Source organism: Oncorhynchus mykiss, chromosome 20 (genome assembly GCF_057628025.1).
Source record: "Oncorhynchus mykiss isolate SJ-2025 chromosome 20, ASM5762802v1, whole genome shotgun sequence".
Classification (NCBI taxonomy): Eukaryota; Metazoa; Chordata; class Actinopteri; order Salmoniformes; family Salmonidae; genus Oncorhynchus; species Oncorhynchus mykiss.
Window position 1 is genome coordinate 26,136,071 of NC_143041.1, and position 18,212 is coordinate 26,154,282.

At 42.3% G+C, this 18,212-nt stretch overlaps 1 protein-coding gene across 4 annotated transcripts; it reads left to right on the forward strand.

Moving 5' to 3' along the window:
* Window positions 1-138: 138 nt before the first annotated feature.
* LOC149974479 (transmembrane protein 184B-like) lies at window positions 139-17,537 on the forward strand. Of its 4 annotated transcripts, none has more exons than XM_090211921.1 (9): window positions 139-811; window positions 960-1,008; window positions 5,159-5,404; window positions 9,046-9,211; window positions 13,432-13,522; window positions 13,604-13,771; window positions 13,985-14,154; window positions 14,344-14,544; window positions 15,325-17,537. In XM_090211921.1, exons 3-9 carry the CDS (start codon window positions 5,159-5,161, stop codon window positions 15,552-15,554), a joined length of 1,272 nt encoding a protein of 423 aa, XP_090068047.1. In that variant the 5' UTR covers window positions 139-811; window positions 960-1,008; the 3' UTR covers window positions 15,555-17,537. The 4 variants fall into 4 exon arrangements, with proteins under 4 accessions (XP_090068047.1, XP_090068048.1, XP_090068050.1 ...); XM_090211923.1 differs by having other exon boundaries at window positions 404-811; window positions 933-1,008; XM_090211922.1 differs by lacking the exon at window positions 960-1,008 and having other exon boundaries at window positions 146-811.
* Window positions 17,538-18,212: the final 675 nt, after the last annotated feature.

Consider the following 18,212-nt stretch of genomic DNA (forward strand, 5'->3'; position numbering starts at 1 on the left):
TTAGAAGTCATTTTGATAGTTCTTAGATACATTTTCAATTCTTACCTTCGCTGTTAGGATGGAAAATAATGTAAAACTATACTGACCTAGGATCAGCCCGTAAATGCGATTCGAGTCAAATTAGACATGCGCATTGCCACATATCACAACCAGAGAGAAAGAAGCTAAACGAGAGATTTCGCTCGCCAAAATTGTCCAATATAAACCCAAAGCTTTTCTCTGGGTTTATTCTGGACCTACAGTAAACGTGTCGTCTGCCTTCGAGCCTTTTGGACAACGACTCCCATTGTTAGGGTGGAGACATGAGCATCTCGTCATTATAAACTCATCTCTGTCACGACTCTGTCCACTTCCTGGTGCTCGGTGTTCATTGGCTGTGATTGGTGGAAACAGCAGGCTACATATCATTCGAGAGAACCTACGGAGAGTACCGAACGGAGTTGATCAATGTAGCTAATCCTAGAAGATAGGGTCTGTTACAAACGCCGAGGTAGGAAAAAGGAGAGAAAGGAATGACGGAGTTTATAGAACAGGACAAAACTGATATTTTACCTGTATTGTTCATAACGGAATGAAGAAAGGACCAAGGCACACTAAAATGAGATTAAAACCTTAAACTGAGATTTTTAAAAACGGATTTAACTCTTGGTTAGAATTGAAAGATTTCCAATCGAGCAGGACTGGAAAATAAACATGGATGTCGAAGTAACGATCGCAGTTTTGTGGAATTAAATACATTTTTCTCTCATTTCTTGCTTTAAAACTGCACTCGCCGACTAAAGTTTGTTCAGAAACCATCAATTGATGAAAGGTAAAATTATTTTACTTGCTCGTTTGAATGCAAATAAATCAGATTAAAGTTATGTCTAAAATAACAATCGTTTCTAGTTGTCTACCCTTTAAAATATAATTAGAATAAACGTATGTTTCAGTTTTTTTTCTCCAAATCCATTCTTCAGACAGACGTCATCTTGATTCAAGTTTACCTATAGATAATCGACTGCAAAGGTGAGAGTGACTGTCTATATACAGTATGCGTCTGTTTACCACCCTGTCATTCATACATTCATTGTCGAGTTCTGCTTACATTAGTGGCTACTATGTTTCTCTACTGCAAACAATGTTTTTCTGCCAGTTTGCTTGAATGGTTGCTGCTGTGTGCTGGTAATCACTCGAGCTTCCTAATCTCATTTAATCGTTTTACCTTTAAATAAATGTTTTTTACCTGACAAGTAATTGAAGTTAGTAGCATTTGTTATGGATTATGTTTTGAAGCGTTTAACCTTTTTTGATCGTTTTTAATATTATTAGCTTCCTCACAAACCCCAACACACACACATTCCAGTCATGTGTCTCTCTCCCTGTCTGTCCTACTGTCTGCCGTTGATGCATTCAACCCAGCCCTATTCTACATGTTAATTTGCTGATTCTCTGCAAACCAATACAAATGACCCCCATCACACACACACACACAGAGAGAAACATGCACATTCATAGACATTCATGTGACTCAAGCTCCAATGCCCACACAGTCAGAGACACAAGTCACATAATCAATGTAATTGGATTCATTTAATTTCATAGGTGTAGTGAGACCCAGGATTACACCTGTGTTTGCATGCCTGTGTGTGTGGAAGCAACATAATACTGCCTCAGTCTGTCATGCTGCTGTTAATATGACTTGCTATGCGGTTTGGCAGCCAAGCCATGATATGATAGGTCAGTTTAGACATGTCCTATAACATGCTGTCCACTGTTGCTGTCTCTGATTTTGCTTGAGAAAGGCTTTGAGTCACAGCGGGCTATTTTTAGTCTCACTGTGTGTGTTATTGTGTGTGGCCTTTGAAGTGGACAGTATTTCTTATTTTTGTTCTATGATAATGTCAATGACAGCAACAACTGGCATTGAGGTTATCGCGTGGCAGATACAAACATGCCAGCAGGATATCTGATACTAAATTCTGTTTTGAAATAGGGATTCATAATGACTAAATAGAAATGTTTACAGATGCCATTTTTGGCTTTTCCTTGTGTTTGGTCCCTCTTCCATAGAAAAATACTGTAGTTAACCAAACCGTACTACTCTATGCACAAGAACAACTTAAAAAAATGTACAAAAACACATTTACTTCAAGGACAGTGCAGATGCAAAGTTTGGTAACAGCATGACAGTTTGTGCCGTCATTCTGTTACCACACTTTGTGTCTGCACTGTTCTTCAAGTAAGTGTTTTTGGAGAGAGAAATAAATCTGTGGAAATTATTCAAAGTAGGCCTTGTGTATAGAGTTGAATGGTTTGTTTACTTTGCAATCATTGACGTACAAAAAGCATCAGTCTCAGCAGCACTCTTTTATCGTGAAATTGCCCATACAATACATGCTTTCAGAACAACCTGTTTAACACAAAACTGTCAAAAGAAACTCAATTATTTTAGGCAGGAAGGAATGCCCTGTCTATCAGTAGCTGTGCATTGGTTTCCCTGGTGATTTTACCCATCACTATTCCAGCACAATTTCAACATAATCAAATCCCCTCTGCTTAATCTAATATAGTGACAACTAAAAGATACACAAAAATGATTTAGTCTAATCAACGTAAGCTAAATACAGTTGAAGTCGGAAGTTTACATACACCTTAACCAAATACATTTAAACTCCGTTTATCACAATTCCTGACATTTAATCCAAGTAAAAATTCATGGTCTTAGGTCAGTTAGGATCACCACTTTATTTTAAGAATGTGAAATGTCCGAATAATTGATTTATTTCTGATTTTATTTATTTTATTTATTTCATCACATTCTCATTGGGTCAGAAGTTTACATACACTCAATTAGTATTTGGTGGCATTGCCTTTAAATTGTTTAACTTGGGTCAAATGTTTCAGGTAGCCTTCCACAAGCTTCCCGCAATAAGTTGGGTGAATTTTGGCCCATTTCTCCTGACAGAGCTGTTGTAACTGAGTCAGGTTTGTAGGCCTCCTTGCTCGCACACGCTTTTTCAGTTCTGCCCACACATTTTCTATGGGATTGAGGTCAGGGCTTTGTGATGGCCACTCCAATACCTTGACTTTATTGTCCTTAAGCCATTTTGCAACAACTTTGGAAGTATGCTTGGGGTCATTGTCCATTTGGAAGACCCATTTGCGACCAAGGTTTTACTTCCTGACTGATGTCTTGAGATGTTGCTTCAATATATCCACATACTTTTCTTTCCTCATGATGCCATCTATTTTGTGAAGTGCACCAGTCCCTCCTGCAGCAAAGCACCCCCACAACATGATGCTGCCACCCCTGTGCTTCATGGTTGGGATGATGTTCTTCGGCTTGCAAGCCTCCCCCTTCTTCCTCCAAGCATAACGATGGTCAATATGACCAAACAGTTCTATTTTTGTTTCATCAGACCAGAGGACATTTCTCCAAAAAGTACGATCTTTGTCCCCATGTGCAGTTGCAAACTGTAGTCTTTTTTTTATGGCGGTTTTGGAGCAGTGGCTTCTTCCTTGCTGAGCGGCCTTTCAGGTTATGTCGATAGACTCATTTTACTGTGGCTATATATACTTTTGTACCTGTTTCCTCCAGCATTTTCACAAGGTCCTTTGGTGCTGTTCCGTGATTGATTTGCATTGATTTCCCACTGGAATTGTGATACTGTGAATTATAAGTGAAATAATCTGTCTGTAAACAATTGTTGGAAAAATTACTTGTGTCACGCACAAAGTAGATGTCCTAACCGACTTGCCAAAACTATAGTTTGTCAACAAAAAAATGTGTGGAGTGGTTAAAAAACGAGTTTTAATGACTAAGTGTATGTAAACTTCCGACTTCAATTTACGTGGTTGTCCATGGTTCTGATTTCTCTCTCTCTCTGTGTGTGTGTGTGTGTGTGTGTGTGTGTGTGTGCGCGCGTTCATGCAAGTAGAAAAACATGTTGACTCACCATACTTGTAGAGAAATGCCAATGCCATCCTCTCTTTCATGTTGACGAAATGGTTTATCACTGTCATATAGTACACACTGTATGACAGTGTTGTCCTAGGCTACCTGGCTAAAATGCTTGCAAGCTAGCTTAACTTGCATTCATGGGCAACGTTAGCTAGTTAACATTAGCCTTCATCATTTATCTACATATTGAACTTCCATCCTCTCAGGCCAGGGGCACAACAATGTATGACATAGTTGGATCAGAATTGCCATTATAGTCATTGGTCAGTACGGAGAATTAAGTAAAACCCCAAGTCCAAATTCCTATCTCCATCCATGGCTAATTTAGGAAAGGGACAATTTTAGCTAGCTGGCTAGCTTGCTGCCAGAGGACAACAACACAACGAGATGCAACAATTAAATGTTTCTATCAATGATGTATGCTCCTAATGGAATTTGATAGGATTGACACCAAATCCAAGATGGCTTCCCTTGACACTTTTTTTTTTTTTTTTTTTTTTTTTTTTTTTTTGGTGCACCAGGACCATTCACAGTTGAGATCGCTCAGTTTAGCTCAACGCTGATTGGCAAAAAAATGTTCTACTTTTTTTTGTCAAGGGAGGTCAGATGCTTGCTGGCTTCCCTTGCTTTTAATGGTACAGGCGGCAACAATGTCATACTCGTTAGAACCAGGCCGCATCAGATAGATGGCCTACACGTAGAGAGACAGAGGAGCACTGTTTCACTTGCTCGGATGCTTTGTCCTGTGAGAAACATTCAGCCTCTTGCAAATTGAAGGAAAATTATTAAACAGAGAGACAAAATAATGTATTCTTTATTTTTTTTTGGGGGGGTCAATATTTTTGGGAAGCCTGGGTTTCCTTGGCATCCATGAACACATGCCACTGCTGTCTATACAGTCAGTAGCCTAGGAGGGGGAAACATTGGTTTGACTATCAGAGATTATACAGTTATCTCCCCCTCCCACTCTGGAATCTATTGATTCCCTCACTCTATTCAGTAAACAGTACAACACACCTGACTCATTGTCTCTGCTCTTCCTTTATCAGATGCTCTCATCAACATAAATTACATTATTGATAGCTGTGGTTGATGGTTACAGTATCTCCAATAATGCTCTGGAAAGTATCAGACTGAATGTCTGCACTGTTTTATGCACGGTATCATTAATGTGGACATAAAGGATATGTTTTCTCTCTGTACCCTTTTCTCCAGATGAGTCGTCTGTGGAGGCGTGACGTGCCCCTGTCTGAACGACTAGGTGTTGGTGTTGGAGAGGAATACCCCCTGGGTGGGGCCCCTGGTCCCCCTCCCACCATGGACTCCCCGGGCCCCAACATCTCCTGGTTCCCAGAGACCCCCCTGCTGACCCTGGACCAGCCCACCTTCCTGATGACCCCCGCTGCCCAGGCAGTGTCGGGCTTCTTCGTCTGGACTGCCCTGCTCTTCACCTGTCACCAGGTAATAAAATACATATTACACACGCACACACAGATGCACACTTCCCCACATCTCAAAACACACTCATTCCACTAAAACTGAACACCATTTAGAGTTTCTATTGAATCTCCAAATGGTATGCCCAGGCTTGGGGGTCTAGGTGTTGTCTTCCCCTGTAGGCCCTACAGTGTGAGGAGCTTATTCAACCAGAGGTTCCACCTGGGGTGATTCTGGAGGAATAGATGCATCTGCTCGGTGCTCAGTCAGAGAGCATAGGTTGCCTAGCAACAACACACAATCCCTGTTTGTTTATCTGAAAAACCCAACACACAACTACACCCACCTTATGCAAGGTAATCCCTGTCCTACTGTCTGAAATGAGAATGTCTGGTGGCTTCTTTGTTTGGGTAGAGAAAAGGGGGCTAAACTGAAATGATGCCAAGGATGGTGTGTAGACCATATAATTAGGAATTTGAATGCTAGAATGAACATGAACCTTTTTATGGCGGTCCAAAGATCAGCCATGTTGGTCAGGGAGTTGGCCAACCATGGTCTGCCAGTGCTGTGATAAGATATTGTGTAAAACAATGAATGCGAAGAATTTAGCTGCACTATATGTCTGTTAGCTAGCCAGACCGTTTTAGAGGAATGATTCCATATATTTTTTTAATGAACTGCCAATATTCCAACATTCCATTCAAACAATCCTGTCAATCCACAGCCATAGCCTGGCTCAAAAAAGTATTGACATTGTATCATACACTGCTCAAAAAAATAAATGGAACACTAAAATAACACATCCTAGATCTGAATGAATGAAATATTCTTATTAAATACTTTTTTCTTTACATAGTTGAATGTGCTGACAACAAAATCACACAAAAATGATCAATAGAAATAAAATGTATCAACCCATGGAGGTCTGGATTTGGAGTCGCACTCAAAATTAAAGTGGAAAGCCACACTACAGGCCGATCCAACTTTGATGTAATGTCCTTAAAACAAGTCAAAATGAGGCTCAGTAGTGTGTGTGTGTGGCCTCTACGTGCCTGTATGACCTCCCTATAACCCTTGGGCATGCTCCTGATGAGGTGGCGGATGGTCTCCTGAGGGATCTCTTCCCAGACCTGGACTAAAGCACCCGCCAACTCCTGGACAGTCTGTGGTGCAATGTGGCGTTGGTAGATGGAGCGAGACATGATGTCCCAGATGTGCTCAATTGGATTCAGGTCTGGGGAACGGGCGGGCCAGTCCATAGCATCAATGCCTTCCTCTTGCAGGAACTGCTGACACACTCCAGCCACATGAGGTCTAGCATTGTCTTGCATTAGGAGGAACCCAGGGCCAACCGCACCAGCATATGGTCTCACAAGGGGTCTGAGGATCTCATCTCGGTACCTAATGGCCGTCAGGCTATCTCTGGCGAGCACATGGCCCCCCAAAGACATGCCACCCCACACCATGACTGACCCACCGACAAAACGGTCATGCTGGAGGATGTTGCAGGCAGCAGAACGTTCTCCACGGTGTCTCCAGACTCTGTCACGTCTGTCATGTGCACAGTGTGAACCTGCTTTCATCTGTGAAGAGCACAGGGCGCCAGTGGCGAATTTGCCAATCTTGGTGTTCTCTGGCAAATGCCAAATGTCCTGCACGGTGTTGGGCTGTAAGCACAACCCCCACCTGTGGACGTCGGGCCCTCATACTACCCTCATGGAGTCTGTTTCTGACCGTTTGAGCAGACACATGCACATTTGTGGCCTGCTGGAGGTCATTTTGCAGGGCTCTGGCAGTGCTCCTCCTGCTCCTCCTTGCACAAAGGTGGAGGTAGCGGTCCTGCTGTTGGGTTGTTGCCCTCTTACGGCCTCCTCCACGTCTCCTGATGTACTGGCCTGTCTCCTGGTAGCGCTGACAGACACAGCAAACCTTCTTGCCACAGCTCGCATTGATGTGCCATCCTGGATGAGCTGCATTACCTGAGCCACTTGCGTGGGTTGTAGACTCCGTCTCATGCTACCACTGGAGTGAAAGCACCGCCAGCATTCAAAAGTGACCAAAACATCAGCCAGGAAGCATAGGAACTGAGAAGTGGTCTGTGGTCACCACCTGCAGAACCACTCCTTTATTGGGGGTGTCTTGCTAATTGCCTGTGTAACAGTATAACTTTAGACCGTCCCCTCGCCCATACCCGGTCGCGAACCAGGTACCCTCTGCACACATCAACAACAGTCACCCATGAAGCATCGTTACCCATCGCTCCACAAAAGCAGCGGCCCTTGCAGAGCAAAGGGAACTACTACTTCAAGGTCTCAGAGCAAGTGACGTCACCGATTGAAACACTATTTAACTAAGCTAGCGTTTCACATCCGTTACACTTATAATTTCCACCTGTTGTCTATTCCATTTGCACAACAGCATGTGAAATTTATTGTCAATCAGTGTTGCTTCCTAAGTGGACAGTTTGATTTTACAGAAGTGTGATTGACTTGGAGTTACATTGTGTTGTTTAAGTGTTCCCTTTGCTCAAAAAAATAGTGTATAATAGCACTCACAGCTTTCCAAGAAAACAACATTTGAGACATTTATGGTCTGTTTACATATATTTTAGAGGCTACTTATACAGAAAATATGTATAAAACCTGTATTTAAAATTTTACACTTATTGTACAAAACATTAGGGACACCTTCCTAATATTGAGTTGCACTCCCTTTTGCCCTCAGAACAGCCTCCATTAGTCGGGGCATGGACTCTACAAGGTGTTGAAAGCGTTGCACAGGGGAGCTGGCCCATGTTGACTCCAATGCTTCCCACAGTTGTCAAGTTGGCTGGATGTCCTATGGGTGGTGGACCATTCTTGATACACACGGGAAACTGTTGAGCGTGAAAAACCCAGCAGCGTTGCAGTTCTTGACGCACTCAAACCGGTGCGCCTGGCAACTACTGCCATAATCCGTTCAGAGGCACTTAAATGTTGTCTTATCCATTCACCCTCCTGAATGGCACACATACACAATCCATGTCTCAATTGTCTTAAGGCAAACGCCTTCTTTAACCTGTCTCCTCCCCTTCATCTAGACTGTGGATTTAACAAGTGACATTCATAAGGGATCATAGCTTTCACCTGGATTCACCTGTGTCATGGAAAGAGCAGGTGTTTCTAGTGTTTTCTACACTCAGTGTATGATAATATTTTAGGTTGAATATAATTCCATTACACATTTTCAGATGCATCACATACTTTAGTTTTCCTGCATAAGTAAAAGCAGGAAAAGCATCACCTATGGCACTACTGTCATTCATTCCAATTAGACTCATTTTGAATTTCTCCCTGACCAAGATGGCTGCCATTTTGCCCCATTTTGGAACGTTGGAGGGTTTATGACCTAGTCCCTCTAATTGAATAGGATCTTTGTGGTGTAGGCATCACTGTGTTCTTCTGTGAATTCCCACTGCTCTCACTCCCATTCCTGTCTCCCTCAGAGATAGGATGTTAATTAGTAACAGGTTTAGAAAGTATGCAATACTGCTTTTGTGTCTTGTAAAATGGGACAATAGAAATTGATGTAAACATTAAACTCTATCCCTCTCTATTTGTTTCTCTCTCTCATGTATATATATAATCTCCTTTCCATCCATCGTTGCTTCTCTCTCGCCCTCTCAGATCTACATGCACCTGCGGTACTACAGTTCTCCTAATGAGCAGAGACACATCGTGCGGATTCTCTTCATCGTGCCCATCTATGCTTTTGACTCCTGGCTCAGCCTCCTCTTCTTCACTAACGAGGAGTACTACGTCTACTTTGACACCGTCCGGGACTGCTACGAGGGTAAGAGACTACACATGAGTTGAACAGAAATGAATGGCTTTACCATGCCGATCAGCTTTGTTGTGATACTTCCTCACCCAGTGAGCCAAACTGGTTGAAAATATGTCTTTTCAATCAGTTTTGCTCCCTGGGCAGGCTGTCTTTGGCCTCCAATGTCCACACATGTGGCTGTTTATCTAATCCACAAGGGTGTGTGTGCGTGTGTGCGTGCGTGTTGTTTACCAGTGTGTGGGAGTCATGGTGCGGCCCCATGGACAGATGGCTAACTGCTGATCTGCCTCTGTGCTGCCTCTTGTTGTTCTGGGGCCTGCCCAGATTTCTGGGTAGGAAGAACCTGTTGCATAGCAACCGTGTTCACTGCACAAGGCAGCCCTAATGATGAGGTCTCACCCAAACATGCTGGTACACACACAGAGAACAGAAGACAGAGTCAGCTGTTTATCTGATATGGCTTATGCAATATTCATAGTCACAAGGGATACAATGGTGAATATCACACATTTTATAAAGGCCTAATGTACTTGTAAAATACCTTTCAACTTCTAGATACTGGTACTCTGTTATCTATGAATTTGGTCTGGCAGTCTGTGTGGGCTAGTCTGGTCTAGTGTGTGTGATGTGGTGTCACCCCAGGTCGGTTCTGATCCTTAATGTCTATGGTTCTGTCTGTCTGTGCATGTGTTAGTAGAGCTGTGCTGCAGAGACAAACAGAGAGTGAGGGTGATGATGAGAGTGAGAGACAGGGTGCGAGTGATGGAGAGAGATGACAGAATAGCTGATGCCAGTGCTTCTGCTGCAGAGAAGAAGGTGTGTTTGGCAAATGGGATCTCACAGCAGCTCTGTTCCCCTGGGTGTACAGGCTAAATATAGAGCTGTACACTGTAACACACACTCCCACACATTCTCATGCAAGTACCATCACTCACTACACAGTCACACACACCCTTACTTAACGCTACAAGTCACCAACATCCACTCTGGCACATACCCTCCAATATGTTATACACCAACACACTCGCTTACTGGTTCAATACACACACGACACACACTCTCACAGAACTGCTGAGCAGGGAATGAGAACTTTAGAATCCCCCTGCAGGGGTTAATAGAGAGTATAATGGTGTATTAGTCATACAGTGAGTGCCTCAGGGTTGGACCTTTCCTCATCTCAGTCATACTAGTCACATTGATGCAATACAGACAGACACATACAGTAGCAGTCAAACGTCTGGACACACCTACTCATTCCAGGGTTTTTCTTTATTTTTACTCTATTCTACATTGTAGAATAATAGTGAAGACAACAAAACTATGATATAACATGTATGAAATCAAAGTTTTAAACAAATCAAAATATATTTTATATTTGAGATTCCTCGAAGTAGCCACCCTTTGCCTTGATGACAGCTTTGCACTCTCTTGGCATTCTCTCAACCAGCCTCATGAGGTAGTCAATTGGAATGCATTTCGATTAACAGGTGTGCCTTGTTAAAAGTTAATTTATGGAATTTCTTTCCATCTTAAATCATTTCAGCCAATCAGTTGTGTTGTGACAAGGTAGGGGTGGTATACAGAAGATAGCCCTATTTGAAGATGGTCTCTTAGCAAATAGGGCTAAGTCCATTATGGCAAGAAAAGCTCAAATAAGCAAAGAGAAACGACAGTCCATCATTACTTTAAGACATGAAGGTCAGACAATACGGAACATTTCAAGAACTTTGAAAGTTTCTTCAAGTTCAGTCTCAAAAACCATCAAGCGCTATGATGAAACTGTCTCTCATGAAGACAGCCACAGGAAAGGAAGACCCAGAGTTACCTCTGCTGCAGAGGATAAGTTAATTTAGAGTTACCAGCAAATTGTGGCCCAAATAAATGCTTCAGAGTTCAAGTAACAGACACATCTCAACATCAACTGTTCAGAGGAGACTGCTTGAATCAGGCCTTCATGGTCATATTGCTGCAAAGAAACCACTACTAAAGGACCGCAATAAGAAGAAGAGACTTGCTTAGCAATGGACATTAGACTGGTAGAAATATGTCCTTTGGTCTGATGAGTCCAAATGAGAGATGTTTTGTTTCCAACTGCCATGTCTTTGTGAGACGCAGAGTAGGTGAACGGATGATCTCTGCATTTGTGGTTCCCAGAGTGAAGCATGGAGGAGGTGGTGTGGGGGTGCTTTGCTGGTGACACTGTCTGTGATTTATTTAGAATTCAAGGCACACTTAACCTGCATGACTACCACAGCATTCTGCAGCGATACGCTATCCCATCTGGGTTGGGCTTAGTGGGACATCCTTTTTTTTTCAACAGGACAATGACCCAACACACCTCCAGGCTGTGTAAGGGCTATTTGACCAAGAAGGAGAGTGATGGTGTGCTGCATCAGATGACCTGGCCTCCACAATCACCCGACCTCAACCCAATTGAGATGGTTTGGGATGAGTTTGACTGCAGAGTGAAGGAAAAGCAGCCAACAAGTGCTCAGCACATGTGGGAACTCCTTCAAGGCTGTTGGGAAAGCATTCCAGGTGACGCTGGTTGAGAGAATACCAAGAGTGTGCAAAGCTGTCATCAAGGCAAAGGATGGCTACTTTGAAGAATCTCAAATATGAAATATATCTTGATTTGTTTAACACTTTTTTTTTTTTGTGGTTATTTTATAGTTTTGATGTCATCACTATTATTCTACAATGTAGAAAAAAGTACAAATAAAGAAAAACCCTGGAATAATGAGTTGGTGTGTCCAAAACTTTGCCTGGTACTGTAGGCCACAGACATGCTATTGGATGCATACTGTAGGATGTCGGTCAAAGGTGAGAATAAAGCACATCCATATGTGTTTACTTTTATTGTTGTTCCTTAAGAATAAAGCGAGTTGGTGTGCGTGCGTGTGAATACATTGTGTGACTATACAGTTTCATAGAGCCCCTGGTGTAGTGAGAGTTGGTAATCCCTTCCTGCTTTATTGACCTGACACAGCCCATCAGTCACACTGCAGACACACACACACACACACACACACACACACACACACTGCGTAGAACAGAACGTGCACATCCGGAACACAGACTGCAAAGTCACTGCCACCTGCTCCAGTATGACTGGTCTAAAGACATGACAATTATCACTCCCCAAGGAGGGCAGACACTGCTTCTCAGTCACTGGTTATATCATATGGATGGGTCAATGCCATTGCTAGTAGTGCTGGCAGGCCACTCAGATGATTTATAGCTCAGTGGGTCTGTGCAGTATGCACAGAGATCCTATAAGCTTTAGTATCTTGATTATACTGAACAAAAATATAAACGCAACATGTAAAGTGTTGGTCCCATTTTTCATGAGCTGAAATAAAAGATCCCAGAAATTTCCCATACGCACAAAAAGCTTATTTCTCTCAAATTTTGAGGACCAATGTGTTTACATCCCTGTTAGTGAGCAACTTTCCTTTTCCTTGACAATCCATCCACCTGACAGGTGTGGCATATCAAGAAGCTGATTAAACAGCATGATTATTACACAGGTGCTGGGGACAATAAAAGGCCACTTTAAAAAATGTGCAGTTGTCACACAACACAATGCCACAGATGTCTCAAGTTTTGAGGGAGCGTGCAATTGGCGTGCTGACTGTAGGAATGTCTACCAGGGCTGTTGCCAGAAAATGTTATGTTGATTTCTCTACCATAAGCCACGTCCAACTGGCCTCATGCCCCTGCACAGTCATGTGAAATCCATAGATTCGGGCCTAATGCATTTATTTTAATTGACTGATTTCCTTATATGATCTGTAACTCAGTCAAATTGTTGAAATTGTTGCATGTTGTGTTTATAATTTTTTGTTTAGTGTAATTCTATGAGTGTGTGTGGTCTGGTCTGATCAACCAGTTAGAACAACACATCTCCTGTGGGCAGGAAGTAGAGGCCTCTCTTGGGTCTGTGACAAAACTCAGCACAGGAAGTCAACGAGTGGCTGGGTGGTCTGGTGTTTGTTGCCTTTTTTTCCCATTGCCTTTGATATGACAGTCATTGGCTTATCTTGTCTCTTGGGGTAATGGAAGAGTGCTGGGTTTTAGATCTTTTTCCATGTCCATATTAGGTGGTTAATATACTGTACACGATATTTAGATGTAAAACATATGTCTGAGGAGTTGACTTCTTAAACGGCCCTTTATTGACTGTGTGTGTGTGTGTGTGTGTGTGTGTGTGTGTGTCTCCTGTGCAGCGTTTGTCATCTATAACTTCCTGAGCCTGTGTTATGAGTACCTGGGAGGAGAGAGCGCCATCATGGCTGAGATCAGAGGAAAACCTATCGAGTAAGTCTCTTCTTCCACTCTGTGTGTGTGTGTGTGTGTGTGTTCAACATGTATTTAACGAGCGTTTTCCTGCGCCCCCAGGTCCAGTTGTATGTATGGTACGTGCTGTCTCTGGGGGAGGAGTTACTCCATTGGGTTCCTGCGGTTCTGTAAGCAGGCCACGCTACAGTTCTGTGTGATCAAACCCCTCATGGCCGTGGTCACAGTCATCCTGCAGGCCTTTGGAAAGTACCGTGATGGAGACTTCAAGTAAGCCACTGCTTCTTGTTATGCAATCGTTGACTATCTCATACAAAAACAATTTATAAGATGTATACATCTATTTTTTTATTAAAAGACTTTGATTACCAAAACATTCAGTGCTTCTGTGTAGATGGTTGCAAATCCAGTGATACAGATTTGTCCTAATGTTGGTTTACTCTCAAATCTAATCAACAGTCTTGTCCCTGTCTGTCCTCCTAGTGTGAACAGTGGGTACTTGTATGTGTCCATCGTCTACAACATCTCAGTCAGCCTGTCTCTCTACGCCCTCTTCCTCTTCTATTTCTCCACCCGGGATCTGCTCAGCCCCTACAGACCCTTGCTCAAATTCTTCATGGTCAAATCTGTCATATTCCTCTCTTTCTGGCAGGGTGAGAAGCACAAATAAACACACACACACACACTAAAACATCTAAATACAGATATAAATGTTTAGGTCATTGAAGCACTGTAGGCAATTTGAATATGAGTAATGTCATTCATATCATATTACATGCCAAGTCAATATCATTATACTATAGTATTGTAGTCATTCTCCACATATGTTTATTTACCATCAGGCATGTTGCTGGCCATCCTAGAGAAGTGTGGGGCCATCCCCAAAATCAACTCACCCGAGGTGTCAGTGGGAGAGGGAACGGTTGCCGCCGGTTACCAGAACTTCATCGTCTGCATCGAGATGTTCTTTGCCTCCCTGGCCCTGCGTCATGCCTTCACATACAAGGTCTACATGGACAAGAGGCTGGACTCTCTCTCTCAGGGTAAGGAGACTGAGTTTTAGCTGTATTAAATACTGTGGTGACAAATTAATACAAATATTTCATTGAACCTTTATTTAACTGGACCTACTCGACATTGGTCCAGCTCATGGTACTCATATGGTATAGTATCTTTGCAGAACTTCTGTAGATAATATGATCACGTCTTCTCTTTTCACTGACTCACACTCCCTTTCCCTCTATTCCCTTGTCAACATACATTTCCCACTTTGTCCTCCTCCTCGCCGTACCCCTGTACTTCCTATGTTGTGGCACTTTTTCAAATCTTTGTTTCCTTTATCTCCTCCCATTCATCTTTGGTTTTGGAATACCTCCTTTTCCTCGTTCTTTTAAAAAACTCCCTCCTTGGTTCATTGGTCATCCCTCTTCGTATTCTCTGGGTCATTTTGTCTGTCTTATTCGTCCTTCCATATCCTTGTCCCTTTGTCTTTCCCCATGCTGCGTTATCAAGGCCCAGTTCCTATATACGGAGAGTATGGTAGGTCTACCACTGATTGTTTCTTCACCATCTTCATGGTTCTTTCTACTTTTTACAATCCTATGTTCAATGTTGTGCTCCTTTTGTCTTACTTTGAAGGAAATGTTGCTTTCTGTGAAATCAGTGGTTGTTATTTTTGCTGTTTTTACATTAAATGTAGCAAGCTTACAAAAGTGATTTTCCACTGTTTAGGTTTCACGTTATTCACAATTACTACACAACTCTTACTTTACCTTTTTAAAATATTTTATATATTGTTCTTTCCTCCACACCCCTTCTCCCAGGTCGCTGTGCCCCCATGAAGAGCATCTCCAGCAGCCTGAAGGAGACAATGAACCCTGGAGACATGGTCCAAGATGCTATTCATAACTTCTCCCCGGCCTACCAGCAGTACACCCAGCAGTCCACCCTGGAACAGGGTCACTCTGCCCCGCCTGTGTCCCGCACACACAGCACCATCAGCACCCGCGACAATGAGAAGACTCTGCTGCTCAGCTCGGACGATGAGTTCTAAGTTAAAACACACCAATCCCAGCCAATCACCTCTTTACTGACTGTTGCGGTAAGGTACTACCCCCTGGTCTTCCTCATGTAGTACATGTCTTATGGAGGATTGGCAGGGGATGTAAGGTGTGTTAGGGGTTGGTACGTCAATACAGGACCATGTGACTTAGCCTGGTCCATTTTAATATGCTCTACTACACACATACTATTTGCACAAAATCAGGACTATACAGGAACTATTGATAGAGCACACACTTAGTGGGAACATGCTGAGGTACATTTTGGTTGAAACCATTGTCTAGAAAAAAAACTTATAGGAATTTGAGGATTTTCTGAGACAGAATTGTACACTTATTAGAGATTTTATTTGGTGTTTGGATAAAATGGATTGTATGGTTAAAAAATGTGTGTGCTTATTAGCTAACATCCCCTGAAGAAGACAGCCCATACCAGATTGATATTAGAGTACTCTAGCTATGTGTGGCATTTGATTTGGCTTATTGGTTTTTAGTTTTAAGACCAGGCCATTCTCAGAGCTCTGTGGTGGCCATGTTTACAGTGGGTTTTAAATGGACGGTGTGAGGGGGTGGTTTAGGGCAGAAGCAGCTCTGTGGACTGGAGAATGGTGGTGTTGTCATTGATTCACTAGGGACATGGGATGGATGGGGGATGTGAGGGGAGGGCAGGGATAGTGGTTGGTTGGACAGCACTTGATCAGATTACAGATGAAGAGAGACCTGCTCCAGTGTGTAGCAGACAGGCAGGGTGAGGGCAATCGAGCAGCATGGTAGTCTGGATTATACTGTTGTAATTGGGGCATTATTCGTATGGTGAGGATTAGGCCATGCTCTAATCCAGCAAGGCTCATTCTGCCAACCAACCTCTCCTGGCCTCTAATGTATGTTAGGAAAAACACCTTTAGTGATATCTGTGCGATCAGAGTACGTAGACACCGCAGGAATATAGGTAAATGCTATTTTTAAATACTTACAATTCCAGTTGGACAATCTCAGGCAAAAAACGTGTAACTGGATGCAAAAAAACAACAACTAAAGATTCAGCTTTGTAATGAAGTGTGGGTCAATTTTAGACTGACTTTTAGTGTCAGATAGACGTTTCCATTACACAGAAGTGGACGTTAAGTGCTTACAGAGAAAAGGTATTGCGTTATACATAGTTTAGCTTTGAGGTTATTGTAGTGAGTCATACGGACAGGCTGCCATTATACAGTAAAGTCATAGTGAGTCACTGCTGCTCCATGCTCAATCCTGCCACCAGAGAGCAGCAAGGAGTCTATTATATTTGGTCAATTTATAGACACACACACCCTTATCTATCAAACACAGACCGATCATGGTCACACATTATGTTTGTAGCCTACACATTCTGTCTGCTAGAGAAAGGAATGCTTTATCTCAGTGGAGTCCCAGCCTCAGTCTATGCTGACCCCTCCCTCAACTTATACTGTGTGTGAGACAGCTAGGCCCTATACATGTAGGCAAGACATTGTCCAGAGAGGCTAGTAACTATTCGGGGTGTCAATATTTCCCATTAAAGTATAGTCAGAATGTCTGCGTTATTTATATTGTTGAGGCCAGTATGTACCGTGTTCTGGAACCACACTTATTATGGTTTGTCTACTGTAGCATTCTGTTGAATCCTTTGCCATGTTGAATAAATTATGAGGGTTTGGCCTCATCCCCAAACATTTCCAGTTTCTGGTACAAAGAGAAAGTCACCACAAGACCATTTCATTCTCCAGTTCTTCTTTTTCTGATATCTTCTCTCTCTGCGCTCTCTTTATCTAGGCCTAGGGTGTATTTTGAGATGTATAAGACTATTATTGCTAGACATAAGATGATGTACATACAGTTTGAAATGATATACTGGAGAAATATTTAGTGATGTTGATGTAATAATGACAATGATGTAAAACTCTGATTAAAAAGGCTTAGTTTTGTACTGTCGCTCCATAAACCATTTAGAAAATGTTTTTGATGACTGCTTTCTTTTGTCTAGTTCTTTTGTATTTTGTCAAAGCTGCTGATATGCTCCTATTTTTAGTCTAAATGAAATTCAGACAAAATAAAGATATTTAGTCTTGTCATATTATTCTATTTCATATTAAACGCAGGCTTTTTAGAACCTGGTTGTCTTTTAGATGTCATGATTATCTTAAATATAGCTCCAAATCACACATGTGAAAGGGTAGGATACCTCTCATGGGAAGATTTACTCATGTCTGCAAAGTTTTGCATGTTTGCTATTCTTCTCATTTTTGCAAGTACATTTTACATAAGTTGACTGTACAGTACATATTGCTTATTTTAACCTCCCCTACTCATCAGTATTTCTAGTTCCCTAAAGAAAAAACCTATCCCTGCTAATGTACACACACACTTCTCCTTTCTGCTTCCCTCTCATACATTGTAGCCTGACAGTTCGGAAGAACTGGCCAAAACAGCGTGATCAAAAACTACAGTGCATTCGGAAAGTATTCAGACCCCTTGACCTTTTCCACATTTTGTTACGTTACAACCTTAATCTAAAATGAATTCAATTGATGTCCTCATCAATCGGCACACAATACCCCATAATGACAAAGCAAAAACAGGTTTTTAGGAATGTTAATTTATTTCAAATATTACATTTACATAAGTATTCAGGC